Source organism: Musa acuminata, chromosome BXJ1-9 (genome assembly GCF_036884655.1).
Source record: "Musa acuminata AAA Group cultivar baxijiao chromosome BXJ1-9, Cavendish_Baxijiao_AAA, whole genome shotgun sequence".
In the NCBI taxonomy this organism is placed as follows: Eukaryota; Viridiplantae; Streptophyta; class Magnoliopsida; order Zingiberales; family Musaceae; genus Musa; species Musa acuminata.
In genome coordinates, this window is record NC_088335.1 from 13,507,951 (window position 1) to 13,524,460 (window position 16,510).

Genomic DNA, 16,510 nt, shown 5'->3' on the forward strand with positions numbered 1-16,510 from the left:
GAGAATTGCTTTTCGAACCAAACTCCACCTTCTTCCTGGTAGCAGCTACCTCCAGTGGCCAACTTGCCCACCCCTGTGGATGGTGACCCAAGAAAAGGAGCTGCCTTCTTCATTCTCTGAAAGATGAAGACCAAGAGAGAAGGTTGGAAGATTCTGATGTCATATTGGGTGCCCACCTGTAGACACTTCCATGGTTTATTTTTAGTCTATAACTCTCTACTTCTTTAACTATTACAGGGGTTCATGCTGTCAAAATTTCTTAAGGTGACCTAAAACTTCTCTCTTGAAGAAATATGATCAAAATGGTATGGTGTTTAATTACCAAAAATTGTTGCGATGCTTTAACTGTTTAAATCTCACATATGTTGTCTAACTTGAATTTTGATAAATAATAAAAAAATCTAAATATCTAAAACATTCCTATTATTCATGTTAGTAATCTTAATTTTCCTTCTTTCCCAACTTTTTCCAACATCATATTAAGTTTCTGTTTCACCTCACACTTTTATCTTAAAGCAAAATAAAATTATCAGAAATTGTATCAAACAAGGATTAAATCACAAAAAGTATTCAAACCCCAAATGATGGGAATTAGTATTATTCAAGTTTCAAATTCATTATTCTAACAATCAACTATAGCAACTAAGAATGAATCTAAAATATTGAGTTTTACAAGGATATATTGTGTATGTTAAACACAAGTTTAACGGGCGTCAAATACAAAAGTATAACCTACTACACTCCCCCATTTTGTGAAGATCAAACCTAAGCAGATGCATTAATCCATAATTTTGTCCATGGCTCAACATAACATTCACAATTTAAAATACGATTGATAACAGTACCAAGAAAACATGAAAGCATTGAGATAATAAGCCATAAAGTTTTAATATAACATTATGCTCAATGGATATGCATGCAGTTTAGAGATGAAAAATTTTCAGATATCATTGGCTTCTTTTAGTTCTAAAGAAAAGGCTCTGATAAGACAACTATATACCAGGATTATAAAGAAGAAAAGAGGCACCAGGATCACTCCAACAGCTACATCAAGGCTAATACATTTATAATTTACATGATTTGTCAGTAATGGAATTCTTCATGGTTAACTAGAGCAGTCCAGTCAACCATTTGAGTTAACCCTCTTGTCAATGAAGCTACAAAACAACCCTCCAAACAAAGTGCTCCCATGAAATCATGGGGAAAATGAATGGGCACCAGAAACATCTCAATTCCTTGTCTTGATGAGTCCAAAACGACGGCATCAATATTAAATAAACCCTTTAGTTTATACCAGATTAGCAAAAATGGGATAAGACAGGATGTCAGATCAAGAAAGAGAGCAATTTGTCAAAGTGAACCAAGATACAATAGCTAAAAGTCAAAACATCGTTAAGACTGGGTCAATTAAGAAAAAATGCTGGGGAAAATGAAACGAAGACTGAAGAACAGCTAGAAAGAAAGAATAAAATGAAGAAAAGGAGAACAGGGGGATAACATAAGAGGCTATCAGATTAAAGTCAAAACTGATGCTACAAGAGGGTACTGAAGAGTCAAAAAGAATCTTATATGTCGCAACAAGTATGAGAAATAAAACTATACAACACCATGAATAAGCTTAAAGCTCTGATGTAGTCAATAAAACAGAACTTGCATCAGACTCATGGATCATGGAAAAAGAACAAAGAGTTGCTGAGAGAAATGATTAAGGTGTCATCAATTAGTTCTTCTGTTTCAATTATGACCATTGGCAAAGTTCAATTTTGTCATGAATAACATATCAAACTTGATCATCCTGTTGATAGATAGACCCTGCCTGATGAAAGGATGAAGCACAAATTTGATAGTGAAACATAGCAGTTCTGAGCATGAAAAGTCATTGAAGACTTAAGCAAGGGTATATTCATGACACTAAAGTTTCACAAGAAAGTAACATCAAACTGAGGAAATCAAGGACCTGAGAAATTCACGATAATAGATAAGACAGGTTTATAGAATCACGATAGGGAATAGTTTTTCTGAAGGACAAGCGGGCAGTAGATTTTGAAGAACAAACAGACTATGTTTGGTACAGAAGGACAGAAGTAAGAGGGATCTTGCCCATGTTTCTCCAGAATAGTCCCAAGGGATTAGGAAACCTGAAGAGCACTGCAAATGAGAGAGCATAAGGTCACCTACTCTGGTACTCGACCATCATCTTAAGTAGACATTATGAAGGCCTGAATTAGGTTCTCTGCTGAACGCTTCTGCTCAAGGGTACCAGATATCCGGGCGATGCGTTCAAAATGGGATGCTGTCGAGTCAACAATTTCTATATGAGCTCCTGATATCTGCAACAAAAGAAAAACTAACCATATAATCCTAAAATGTCAACTTACAAAAATAACTAGGCACTACGAAGAAAACTGAAAACAGCATGGTGTCATACTCGAGCCTCAAAGAATTGCAGTTACTCTTATAAACCCTTAATTCTAGATGTGGTTGGCTAACCAAAAAGAAGTTCAAGACAATCAATAGCAAACTTTTCCATTGTATGGATATGATTCTCACAAAGTTCTTGAGCTAAATCATTGATTTTTATGCCAAAATAGATCCAACCTTTACAGCACACAAGATTTCATTATCATCTGATATTCGGTATCCAATGTGGTACAATCCTCTTGGCCATACATACTCCGGCATGATACAATGTACAAATATATTTCAGATTTTCTGATTTGTAATGATATTAATAGCTTTCCAATCCCTGAATAAAGAGATTTTGATTAAAAAACTAATTACACTTAAAAAAATACTACTAAGTCAGTCTGTCTGTTCCACATTTTTGCTGAAAAAAGCAGCACTCTTCTGTGTATAACCAACAACAGAATATACATATATTCATGAATCAATTCAGCTAGCTCTTTTATCTTATTATGTACCTAGTGGTTGCTAAATTCATTTATATGGTAAGTCAAACTTGGCTTCAATTTAGCATAGATATGCAAGCATAAATTTAAGCAAACAACAATGAAATTCAGGGTTCACAGGAACCCAACAAAGGAACACCTAAACCATTGTGGCCTGTAAGATGATGACAAGCTTTAAAACAATCTTCATGATAGCAATAGAGTGCTATAATTATTGTGATAGCAACTCCCAAACCCACCTTTCTGATATTGTCAACATTTGTGCCTCCTTTACCCATAACTTTAGGCAATGCATTTGCAGGAATCACCATCTCAATGTATGCAGGCAATCTATAACAAAAGCAAAAAATAAATTATATATCCATATATGTAACCTGAAAAGGCATCATATTCATCAAAACAAATCCTTATACTACAAGATCTTATAAGACATGCTATTTTAATTGATAGTAATACCAAAGCCAAAGTTGCAACTAGTAGTGGATACAAAAAGCATACCCTCCATATGCTCTTGATGGATATGAAGAAAGAGATCCAAAACCATTCTCTCCAGCCTTTGCCAAGAAATACGATGCCATCAGTATATTTGTCTAATAAAATCATTAAAAGCTATGAAAGTTTTTTACTATCATGGATAAGGGCAAGAGAAGTACATATAACTTTAATCATGCAGAAGGAAATATGGTTAGTAGTATAATAGCTACATCAAAGACAATTTATACCTGCAACGAGTTGTAACCAAATAAATTACTGCCAGGGAATATTCCTAAGCCCCTCTCAGTTTCAGCTCTCTGATCATAGCTCAAAGGTGCAAGAGGTGGAATCGTAGGCAATACTGGAGGCACAGAAAGACTGCCAGAATGAAGAGGATCAGTAGCAGGAACATTCTGACTACTGTCCTTGTGAGCATTTTGGTTGCCTTCCTTGTCTTTTAGAGCATCTTCTCTGAGCCTTAAAATAATCTGAACAAGCGCATCACGCAATTTACCTACCTCTCCAGACACCTGGAGACCAGTTAAAAGGGAACAGAGGAATGAAAATCGAAGACTTAATAATAGATAAATGGAGTTAAAGCAGACAAACAGACCTCCACAAGCTCATTATCGGGAGCAGCCTGTTTGGGTTTTTCACCCTTTGAGATATAAATAATTGCCTTAGTCTTCTTGCGCATATCAGTGATAATTGAACCACCTTTGCCAATAAGACAGCCAATAACTTTTGAAGGAACAAGAAGGCGAATATTAACACAGTCACTATCTTGATCATTAATCTTTTCTTGAAGCAGCAAAACAGATTCAACTGCAGCAGACTTCACATCATTTGTAGACTGCCGCAATCAAATTTTATGCATCACTTCCAGTAGATAATAATGATAACTAGGAAAACCATATAAATAAAAGATCAGTTCTAACCTCCGTTGATGTGACAGTGATAACGCACTCATCAGTATCATCTTTTGTATCATCAACACTGATTTTTGCACCACTGGACTGTCGTATGCTCTTTATAGTACTTCCTCCCTTGCCAATAACACGTCCAATCTTGTCAGATGGGCACAGAATTCGTAAGATGAGGTCCTCCGACCGTGTTGGACCACCATATCCAGGAACAATAGGAAGGGAAGATGGATACAGTGGCCACATATTAGAAGTGTCTGTAAATCCAGAAATCTCAGATGCAAGATGAGTTGCAGCTATAGGTGGTGGCACAGATCCAGGAGGCAAAAGAGAATCTGCAGTGGGATAGAGACTACCAGCCGGTATAATGGGAATATCTGATGGAATAATTATGGGTGGAAGATCAGGAACCGAGGTATCAAGAGAGATCTCTTCCTTTGGTGAAAATTTATACATGACAGCAGAAACTGCAGTTAATGCATTTTTAACTGCTTCAGCATCACCAGTAATCTGCTCAGATGTGTAGAGGAGAAGATTGACAGTGAGCATACTTATGCTTAAAACAAATAGAATAGTGGAAATAACATGAAAAATATCCTTGTTTGTAAGCGTCCAGCCCTTTTTCCATCAATTAATCAGTTAAGTTTGAACCAAGGATTGAGATCTTGTCTAGACCCAGTATGTACTGGCCACTAATTACAGGTCCAGAAGTGAACTGGGATGCAGACCGCCACTTTCCGGATGAAGTCTGGTTCATTTTTTACCAAGTGAAAAAGATGCACCTCTCTCACTGCCCACCATCCGCCTACATGTCCATCGCTGTAGGCTTCGGTGCTACTCCTACTCTCCTTATCCTTCCCTCTCTGCTCCTCATCCTCCTTGGTACCACAGTAATACTAGTGTACATATGTCGATATGCAGATATGGACCAGACATGTGCTGATCGAGCTAAGGGCTGATATTGCTCTGGTACTCAAGATGTAGTACCTTGGTTAGAACATTACTTAATGTTAAGCTACACAAACTTTGACTCTTGGGAATAGGCAATGACCTGTCACAAACACATTACTTAAAGTTGATGTAGTATTGTATGCAAGGCACATTCAAGAACAATAAATATAATTTTGTGAACCCTAAAAGAGTAGCAGACAAGTCAGTTTGTATTCCAGGCTTGTGCAACTAGGAACCAGCCTTCTAGATAGTCTTTTATGGACATGGACACAGACTTGGATTTGGAAGTGTACCACAGTCTTCAACTTGAAGTTGAAGATAAAAGAAAAAGAGGGGTCCTACATGGTAAAAGACTGTTTAGATTGGAAAAAGGTAGAAGTTGGATATAGACTTGTATCCATTTTCAACTTAAAAGTCAAATTGAATAAAATGGAGGGGATTACATAGAGAAATACTATTATAAATTATAAAAAAAGTTACATCTTTATATTAGAGATTGTGAACCATTAAGAAATTAACTTGTAAGAAGTCTGAAAACCCAAAATCGTCCAGTTTTAAATGACATTATGGTAAAATTGGACGCTGTTGCAGCATCTCCTATGTGACACTAGAACTCTACAATCAGAGTTCTACTTGTGAAAGCCTGTCCAGCATAAATCATGGGGAAGATGCAGCAATGCAGGTAATATCACATAATACTGATCCTAAATTCCATCAAATGTGAGAACTACAGGAACAACATGAAATCACAAAAGCAGAATTCTTCATTTTAGAAATATAAATATGCCATGAGAATTGGATGCAACATTCAAATAACAAAAACAAGAAAAAAATCTAAAGAAACCAAATATCCTCCAACAAAACTACCTACAAAATCATGAACATGATTTTGATAAAACTCAGGCATATGAGTTTGTCACTAATAAATGCACTAAGTTTATACTTCAATCTGCTTGTATAAGAAGCCCGGAAGAACCTCAAATTTTCACAACATCAAAAGTATTATTAATCCAGTGACTGACCATCTCGAATATAAAGCCAATTAAGCTGTTCCCTGTAGCTATGGCTTTTCATATCATAGTCCACTAATTCATGCTTAACAGAAGGACAACATACTCATTTAAGAGTTGTCAGATCTCTCTACCCCCTTGGAACACAGTGATATGAGGTGGCCATCCAAAACATCACAATGATTTTGCAGTCATACATGATCCCGATCATTGAAACTAAAACAATAAATTCCATAGTTATTGTTCATTTTGCAGTTACAAACTAGCACTTTCCTACTCTAAAGCAGTTCAAGAATAGCTTAATACAACAAGGCACAAAATTGAAGGTGTTATTAAGTTGAAAGCTTGAAGTTATCCACCCACACTTCTTTTGACGTAATCAAACAAGAAAAGACATTGACTAGCAAGACCAAGATAACTAACACACTCTACTGAATAACCTAAGATGTCCAACACACACCACGCCCAAAAAATGAACCAACAAATACGAACTCATACCATCAACCAAGGAAAAATGAAGTATTTCACCCGTGTACATAATCCTTAATTTGGGATGTTCCACATGCTAGAGGATTGTGAAAAAAAGGTTACAAACAACATGCAATAAAACCATAATTTACAAAAGGATTCTCAGTGGAAGGAATTGACATACTATAGGCATCTAACGTAGAATAAGGCAATTGTAATAGAAAACAACATAACAAAACCTACAACTTTATTATATTACAAAAACAGAAGAAAAACAAATCCCTTCCAGAGAGAATTTGGCTACAATATTAAGGAATAAAATGTGGAGGAAAAAGGAGTAACAGCCACGTTTTTCAACAGGCACCTTAGTGCAACCCCTTTGACACTGAATCAACAGATTTCATGTTGACTGCAAGAAAGAGGAGGATACACACTGGAATAAAGGCAGACCAACAAATTAACAGTTGAAACTTATAAAGAACATAGTTCGATAGAAGGCTAACAGAACACTTCTACAACCAACTTGTATAACTACTTCTAAGTCATGAGTATCACATAAATTTGACCAAAAAACTGGCTAACCTTCTGGTGCAAGTTTATGTTAGATACAGCACAAATCAAAATTGACGACAAAAGAATTACTATAATATTGAACATTCACTTACGTAGTTGTATAAAAAAGTGGACGATACTGCAGAAGCAAACCAATGTCACACATTTAATACATTATATGAACAAAATAAATGCATTTAAACAATAATTCTGACTGCTAACTACATTGTAGTATTGTACTACCTCAAAGGACAAACCACTAACATATATTATGAGATAACCATCTCCTGTATTGATTACCTGAAGAAAGTTGTCAAAGCTCATTGCACAAGAATGTGTTGCATCAGAGGGATCCTTTGGAGTAATTTTAATGTTTGCTCCAGTCTTGGATCTCAGTTTCTTGATGGTAGCCCCAAACTTACCTATAATATTTGCAGTTTGGCTTGCTGGCACAAGGATATGAGCCCCTTCCTGTTTCTTTTCAATCTCACTAGAATTAGCCAGAGCATTTACTATAGCATCATGAACTTTAAGCAAGGCATCCTGGGCAGGGCAGAGAGGCTGCAAGACATCTTCATCAACATCCACAGGACTCTTGTCCTTAACATAGCAATAGATAGTGATAACCCTTTTATCCACACCAGGAAAAGGATTGACAACTTTGATTTTAGCATTTGTCTGTTGCCTGATGGAATTTATCACTTTACCACTCTTGCCAATCACACTCCCAATAACACCAGCTGGACAAAGAACACGATATACAACCAATTCATCACTGATGATATCCTTGTTACCCAATCTTTTCTTCTGCTGTGCACCTTCATTGTCAGGATCCCTCTGCTGACGCTTTCCCAGTTCAAACATGATCCGGAGAAAGAAATGAATATAGTACACACAAGAAAATATCACCAGCAAACTTTGAATAATTAATCCTGAGATTGCATTATAAGCATAAATCATGAGACTATGATCTCTATAGTTGAAATAGAGAATAAAGATGGAGTGACTAAAAAGAGAAAAAAACACCAGTAGGTAATATTAGATATCAGATAGAGAATAATCAACTGTGAAGGAGCATAAGAATTATAAAATAAACAGGAGGAAGTTTCGGAAAAGCAAGTTCCAAAAAATTATATAATTTGATAAAACACAGTCCAGTTACAGACTAGTTTTACCTTGTATGACACTATGACAATTATATCACCTCATCAAAAGCTGCTTTTGACGATTAAAAAATAGTGACGAATCATCAAAAACAAAGTCGAAGCCTTTCAGTTTCAGGGATTTGCAATTTGCAAAAACAGATTACTGAACCTAGAAACTAAAGTTGTCAGCATGTCATCACCAGTCCTATAATGTAGAATCTGCCAACTATGTGTTATCCAACCTGATGAAACAAATTCCATTAAATGAAAATGTCCAATTGACAATAAATGGATAGGTGTGTCCATCCATATTCGGACCACTAAAATTTCGTGCATGTGTCCATTGATATAGAATTGAAAGAGGATAAGACAGGATAAAATTAGATCAAAGTGTTATTGAGAAGTGCTATTAAATAGTGGAAAAATCAGTAAAGAGGGATGATATTATATGAAGTCAAATAAAATACAATATCCACAATACATTTCACCAGTATTAGGCGGATAACTGATGTTTAAAAAACAAGAACCAATTAATTTTACTAGCGCTCTAGTAATACGACAAACTAGCAAAAACCTACGAACTCGAATTAGAGCACTAAAATGAAGCACCCCTGAAACAGAGGAGTCCTTAATCGAACAATAAAGGCCGATGAACTTTGCGAAAATAAGCAATAATGAAACAATAAATAAACAACATTTAAATCACAACAATAAAGATTGATGAGCTTCAAGAAAAAGGCAATAACGAGGAAAACACAATTCATTAGAACGATAAAGACCGACGAGTTTCAAGAAAATAGGCAGCGAGAACAAGATTCATTAGATCGACAAAGACGATGAGCTTCAACGAAAAGGGGAATAATGTGGGCAAAAATATTTTGGATCCGCTCCACAGATCAAAAGCACGCATAGACCAACGAAATCTCGAATCGAAGTACGATTGAAACCCTACATGCGGACATCTACGAATCAACAGAAGGACAGACTCCATAACCCTAACCCTGCAGAAGGATGGATTCATGCCAAAGGGTTTGGGCGTACCTGCGAGGGAAAGAAGAAACCCTATGCGTAGGCAGCGTTGGGAGACAGAATCGCGCGAGATTAACTGCGCTTGGGGGTTTGGATTCTCTCAATCTTAGAGTTACCGATGACCTTAAACCGGCACACGTTATAAAAGTTGTGCCGGTATGTTTCCTGTACGATGGCGTTATAATATGCATAGCAGATGTCACAATTTGTTACGTTTCGTTACAATATGTATGATAAGGTGGAACATGTGTATAACACTTTTCGCATCGATCATCTTCTATGTGATAAAAATAAATTATATTCAACAAATTATATATATAATATTAGTTTAGTTGTGATGTATGTGACCCACTTAAGTTCGAATCACTTGAAATTTTATAGAATCTTAGTCAAGTCCTCTTAATCACACACAAAAAAATGCTTTAAGAATATATAGAATAAACCCCTCAATATTCATCTATCATATGATTACCCCCAAAACAGTAAAATAATATGCATATATTAAGTCTAAATCGATTATATATATACATATATATATATATATATACATACATATATATATATACATACATATATATATATATAGTCGGTTCACCAGAACATCCTTCGTGTGCCGACTTGCGCTACAACTCTCCTAAATGTGCACCACCTCACCAAGTCGTGAATTAATTCGTTGCAACGTGGATGACCGTCACCACAAAAAGAGAGAGAAGTCGATGTGTGTCCAATCTCGTGCTACAAAAGCCTTTACAGTGACGGCGCCTCGATGCGCGTTGATCCGTCGACCAACACCCGCTCCTGCCGATCTCCACTGCCGCCGCCGTCCCCTCCCTCCGACCACCTCTTCGTCCTCGTCCACCGCCGGCCCTTGGGGAACCGACCCCTAAAGAGGTTTGCGACCTGTCTATTGCTTTAGATGTTATCTTGACTCCGTTATAACGCTAAAGGCATCTGAGATATATCATTGTAAGATTCAAACCGATTAAGTGAGATTTAGGCATAAGGTTAGATTGTTCAATCCCCATCTAGGGTTTAATTTTTAGCTCGTCATGAGAAACTCTTGGAATTTTTTTTTCCCTTATTTGGAAGTTGATGTTGATTTATGAATATTTTTTTCAGGTTCGATCATGGTTCTCTCTAGGCTTTCGCTGCTCGGTGCCAGGATATTAAGGGAGTCAAGATTAGGTAACGTTTTAAGTTTTCTTGTTTCGTTTCTGAAAGTTTTACTGTACAGACAAGGTTGCTACTTTTATGCCTAAATCAGTTCTCTACTTTCAAGTGTTTGAGGCTTGGTTGGAATCGAACATGCGTACGTGTTTATAGTGATGGTGTTGTTATTTGTGTATCGCCCAGAGCAGGTGTTGGAACTGTAGATTTGTAACTTGTCAATTTTGGCAGTGATCTAGCTTTGATATGTTTGTGGAGGTTGTTTGATGATTTACTTGAGGGTATATTTAGCACTTATTTTATGTAAATTTGGGAATACACACGCTGAACATATGACTGATCTGAGTCTTGACATGAAGCTTGAACTATCATATATTTGAGCCAGACATTTATAAACGTCTTAATTTGGAATATGAAAATAATGCAAAAGTGCAAGAGTGCAAGCTGATACTGACACAAATAGGCTTATCATCAACTGGCTTTTAAGTAATCGTGTATAATTATTTTTTAGTTTGTTGTAGTCTAACTGTATCTAGTTAGAATATAATGCAAAATGCAAAAAGCAAATAATTTGGAATATGAAAATAATGCAAAATGCAAGAGTGCAAGCGGATACTAACACAAATAGGCTTCTCATCAACTGGCTTTTAAGTAATCGTGTATAATTATTTTTTAGTTTGAAGTAGTCTAACTCTATCTAGTTAGAATATAATGATAATATTGGTAGTTTTTATGTTTGAATTGGAGTAAAGGCATGATATTGTATGATGAAGCATGCCATTTCATATCTTGTTCTTTAGATAAAACTAGATGGTACTTATGTTACTGATGATTATTTTCCTACCTTCTCATCACAAAACAATGAGGCAGATGTAATCAGTTTACACCTGCTGTTTGCATTAACCTTGAAAATTCATATGAGCTTTATTGTTAGGTGAACTTCAATTACATCCTTACACATTGTTCAATTGGCATATTTCCTTTTTTTTTTTGTTTTTTACTAATCTTGTTGAGTTTCCTTCTTTTTTGATTGACATTGTCATAGACTAATTCAAACATTGTAACTTTGAGTAGCTTGTCTGTTTTCTGAGGTCAGCCTCTTCTTTTGATTTATCAAATTGTATAGCATTGTTCAGTTGTTCCACTTCTCATTTCATCATTTGGCAATTGTAAGAGGATGTCGATTGAGTTATATTGAATGATCTGAGTCGTAGCAGTTGGAAGATGTGTTTCTATCTTGTGTTTACTCTAAGCTTAGCTTATGATACTATCTAGAAGTGGCCAAAATTTTTATTAGTACAACCTCGTGTTATATATAGTTATGTGTATATATATGTATGTATATGTATATGTGTGTGTGTATATATATATACATATGTATATATGTATATACACACATATATATACATGTATATATATGATTGTATGTATGCAATAATTCCTGGAACTATTCATCTTAGAAATCAATTCAGCTTTTCTCAAAACTAAATATATTTGTTTCTAGTTTATCTCTTTTCTCATGACTAAGTTATCTTCTCTTTGCAGGTCAAATTTCTACAATTCAAAGAGACTTGAAAACAGGGCCTTTTAGCCCTTTCCTATATCCCATGGTACGCTCTATTTTCCAAGAAAGTCAACTTACTATATGGTACAAATTTATCTTGAAGTGGTCAATTTTTTTCAGGCAATGTGTAATCTAGATATGGAACCCTCACAGTGTTCTTATTGGTGGCTGCTTAGGTGACTAGGCTGCTGCTGAGGTGATAGATGAGTCTTGAGCCACATAGGCTTTACTAGCAAGGACAACCATGTATACACACATTAGATAGTAACATATAATAGCATTATAGATATTGTGCAAACAAAGTTTAGAGAGTTGTAGGTTGCTTTAGGTAGGATAATTTTATTATTCTCATATTCATACATAGTATGATACTTATCATCTTGTAGTTCACAAACTACAAGATATCTTTTGAGTATTCCTCAGTATTAAATGGAAGTTGAGGTGCATCAAAATGCTTCTGTTCTAAAGATAGCAAGATTTTTACAGCATTATATATATATATATATATATATATATATATATATATATATATATATATATATATATATATATATATATATATATATACATTTGTGCAGATAAGTGATATCTTCATCATCCAAAAACTGGAAGCGACTTTGTATTAAATTCTTAGACTGGGTTAGCACCTAGTGGTCCAAGATACTGTTGGTGCATAGGATTAGGTCTATGGTGTGGATCCACCAAACTGTTGAACATCTGTGATTCTAATCTTGGTTTTTTTGGAGTATTTCATTTTAAAAATATACAGATTGGTGTGTAATATTTTGAAGCAAAGATTGGTATGTAGTATGTACTATTAGGATTTTTTTTTTTTTTTGAGATGCCAGACTTTTGCTGCATACTGGTGTTTGTTATTCGTAAATAACATTTGCAATATCTTGAATGCTTCGCGGATATGCCTATTCTTTAGAAGCTACCTTTTTGCACTGTATATTCTTGTCCATGACTCTTGTCAACCTTTGTATCATAGTAATCTGCCTGATATTGTTGCAAGCAAATGAAATATTTTCTTATTCAATTTTTTGTGTTGATTTTGTTATCTAGTCATTGTGGGTCCATGTTACTTAATATGCACAATCTTTTTTTATCTTTTCTACAACAAAGTGCAAAAGCTTGAGTCTCAATTGCACCCTCACTGATACATTAATTATCTGCATGAATCTCTTTTTTTTTTTTGCGTGTAAACATCTTCTGTTTTCTTTTACGGTCTCAAAGAATTTGAGAGAAAAAACAAAACTACGTATTCTAGATCTTTGATCAATCTTACATGAAGAATACTCGAGGCACATTCCATAGACAATTTCATTAATCACAAAATACGCTTCGTTCAGACCAAAGTTTCTTATCTAATTGATCAACCATAGCTGTGTCTCAAACAATCCATACATCAGTCGCACAATATTGCATACAACTCTATTATACATCTGGTTATCCATAGTTTTTAATCCAAGGGCCCTTTCATGTGTATCAAACCATATTTGGATTGAGTTTCTATATTTAGAAAGCTGACTGACTGTTCTTCAAGCTCCTTATTTAAGATAATAGTTGAAAATTGATGACCTTTATGATGTTGATTTTCAGGGAAAATTTTGTTTTTCTAACGCAGCCAATGGTCAAACTACTGAGGGGGATGGAAAAGATAAAGAAACGTATGCTCTTAATGCTTTAGTTGCATTCTGAATCTTTTGATTCTTGTGAAATGCGCATGGTTTGGTCACTAGTAATGAATATGTTTTGTGCACTTCAAACTGCTCAAATGCACTTTACCGTTGAGAGTTGTTATGATTGCTTTTGGAGGTTCAGTTATTTTATTATGTTTTTATAATCATTTTCATTTCCCGGTAGGTTTTTTTTAAATATTGTTGATACTGAATATTTAGGTCAAACTGTTATTGACACTACCGATGTCTTTTAGGCTCATATGTCACGCATCCTATCTTAAGACTTGTCACAGATTTGATATATGTTATCTGACTGCATAATATTGAAGCAAAGAACTGATTTTTCAAATAAGTAGTTGTTTTCTTTTTTTTTCCATAAAGTTTCTAAAATGGCAACATTTTGTTTTGCATTGACGGAAACTTTGAGTTAATTTGATTATTATCTGTCTAATTGTACATTCACATTCTTTACTTAACCAAACACCTCTCACTTTACTATTTTTAGGTGGAAAATTTTCTTGTATCCATGAATTAGGTTACCATCATCTTATGCTTTTTTGTTTGTTAGTCATATTATGATGAATCGCTCTTTTTGAGCATTCTGCACTATTGACGGATGGTCATAAACATTCTTTAGCAATACAATCCATTTGAGCTCCCGAATATTGAGAAATAGTTGTTGATTTTTTTTATCTCAATATCTTGGATAGCTCTTGCTGTATCCTGTTTTTACCCCTTAATCTTCATTCCGAAAGTAGAAAAAAGAACTGTGATATTTTTTCCTTTATGCTTTTATAATATTTGTGTGATTGGTTACAATGCCATTGAAGTGGTGCTTTCTTCATTATGCTTTTGGTAACTGCCCAGGATATCTGTGACTTTCCTTGATAAGGATGGTGAGGAAAAGGTTATCAAGGTTCCTGTTGGAATGTCAATGCTTGAAGCCGCTCACGAGAATGACATCGAACTTGAAGGTTAGCATTCTCAGACGATAGTATTATCTCCACATAGTTTCCTCATTGAGCACCGTCTTAAAATGTGGTTCATGTGGCTGACGTGCAAGGTCAATCTTGTCACCATCTTGCATGAGGCCCATCCATAAATTCTTTATATCCCTCTTTTAATGGATAATGAGAAGCTCTTCTGCTTCACCTGTTGATGTCAGATGCAAATGCTTACAAGTTTGGTTAAGCTGTCTTTCTATTTAGTGTTGTATTATACAGAGTTCATGCAGAGTTAACTTTGGCTGTTGATTTATGCTTATGATGCTAGGGGCATGTGAGGGTTCTCTTGCGTGTTCCACATGTCATGTGATTGTGATGGTATGCCATGAGGTCCTCTGTCTAATACATTTCAATTAGAAGCTCTTAAGTCCTTGTGGCACTTCCTGACTATGACTTATTGGCAGGATGTCAACTACTACAACAAATTAGAAGATCCGACGGATGAAGAAAATGATATGCTGGACCTTGCTTTTGGCCTAACTGAGACGTGTGTACATGTCTTTAAATATTTAAGAGCCTTTACCGTTGGATCACGACTAATTTGCTGAGCATCATATGCAGGTCTCGCCTTGGTTGCCAAATAGTTGCAAAGCCTGAACTTGATGGAATTCGATTGGCACTACCAGCAGCCACCCGAAACTTTGCCGTTGATGGATTTGTACCAAAACCACACTAAACTATTACACGTTCAATTGAAAGACTGGATCCTGACCTCAATTTTGTAGCTTTATGCCATGTAAAGTGTTATTCACGTTTATCACCATAATCATTCAAACTATGTGAGTAACTGGCGCAATAATTTTGATTTGATCTTGTTATCATTAACTCTTTATCTAAAAGGAGAGATTGTCAGTTTAAAGATCTACAATGATGTAACTTGTTATCTTTCTAGTACCCGGAGGTTAAGCATTTAAATCAACTTGAACTTGTTTTTTTGTTATGTTAAGGTGGTTTTTGATTGTTCCAATCGGAAGTTGATTTGGAGTCACTCTGGTTCTCTTTTTGAGTTGATCTCAAGATATGTTCAATGAGTTGAGATCTCAAGTTGATTTGAAGTTGATTGTTCCAATCTTTTTGATTGTTCGAATTTTTTTAATGGTGGGCGTTAGGAGCCGTTACATTCATTTATTATATAATTTGTGTAATAATGAGAAAGTAAGTAGGATTCATTTGTGACTATCATTAGCCTAAGTCAAAACTCAAGAGTGCATAATTTTTCCTCCACGTGTCATCTATCGGGCACAACTAGCTTCACTTGGTGTACCCGTGCGATGTTAAGGTGGTAACGAGTCATCGGATATATGGCTCCATTGTGTCGATCACATTGATCGTTCGTGTGAAGCTAGAGCTCCACCGTGTTGGCCATCGACACCAACACGTCACCCAGGTCAAATTCCTCGTAACAACTTTAGCAATGTGTACAGGTCAAAGTCACACCGATTCCGATACGACACGGATGGACGGTGGCAGCAAGTCGGAGACCGAGAAATGGATGTGAAGCTGACGTGGAACAAGAATCCAGACTTAGCTGGCAAAAGCTGCAATGAAGTGACCGACCCACCATCACAAAGGCAGAAATGAAGTGACCAACCGAGCGAAAGCCATAATGCCAACGCCAATGCCAATGCCAAA

General features: G+C 35.7%; 2 protein-coding genes across 3 annotated transcripts; one reads left to right on the forward strand and one right to left on the reverse strand.

Annotated features, from left to right (window-relative positions):
* Positions 1-1,879: 1,879 nt before the first annotated feature.
* Positions 1,880-9,591, reverse strand: LOC103998290 (KH domain-containing protein At4g18375). The gene is made up of 8 exons (XM_009419726.3): positions 9,474-9,591; positions 7,588-8,219; positions 4,322-4,816; positions 3,997-4,236; positions 3,632-3,913; positions 3,408-3,463; positions 3,149-3,239; positions 1,880-2,330 (listed from the first exon to the last, which is right to left on the reverse strand). The coding sequence occupies exons 2-8, from the start codon at positions 8,149-8,151 to the stop codon at positions 2,199-2,201; spliced, it is 1,860 nt and encodes a 619-aa protein (XP_009418001.2). The 5' UTR covers positions 8,152-8,219; positions 9,474-9,591; the 3' UTR covers positions 1,880-2,198.
* Positions 9,592-10,200: 609 nt separating this feature from the next.
* On the forward strand, positions 10,201-15,797 carry LOC135593336 (uncharacterized). 2 transcript variants are annotated; one of them, XM_065083300.1, is made up of 8 exons: positions 10,201-10,352; positions 10,581-10,646; positions 12,174-12,238; positions 13,795-13,862; positions 14,742-14,848; positions 15,147-15,196; positions 15,283-15,365; positions 15,440-15,797. In XM_065083300.1, exons 2-8 carry the CDS (start codon positions 10,589-10,591, stop codon positions 15,552-15,554), a joined length of 546 nt encoding a protein of 181 aa, XP_064939372.1. In that variant the 5' UTR covers positions 10,201-10,352; positions 10,581-10,588; the 3' UTR covers positions 15,555-15,797. The 2 variants fall into 2 exon arrangements, with proteins under 2 accessions (XP_064939372.1, XP_064939371.1); XM_065083299.1 differs by having other exon boundaries at positions 10,214-10,352; positions 15,147-15,208.
* Positions 15,798-16,510: the final 713 nt, after the last annotated feature.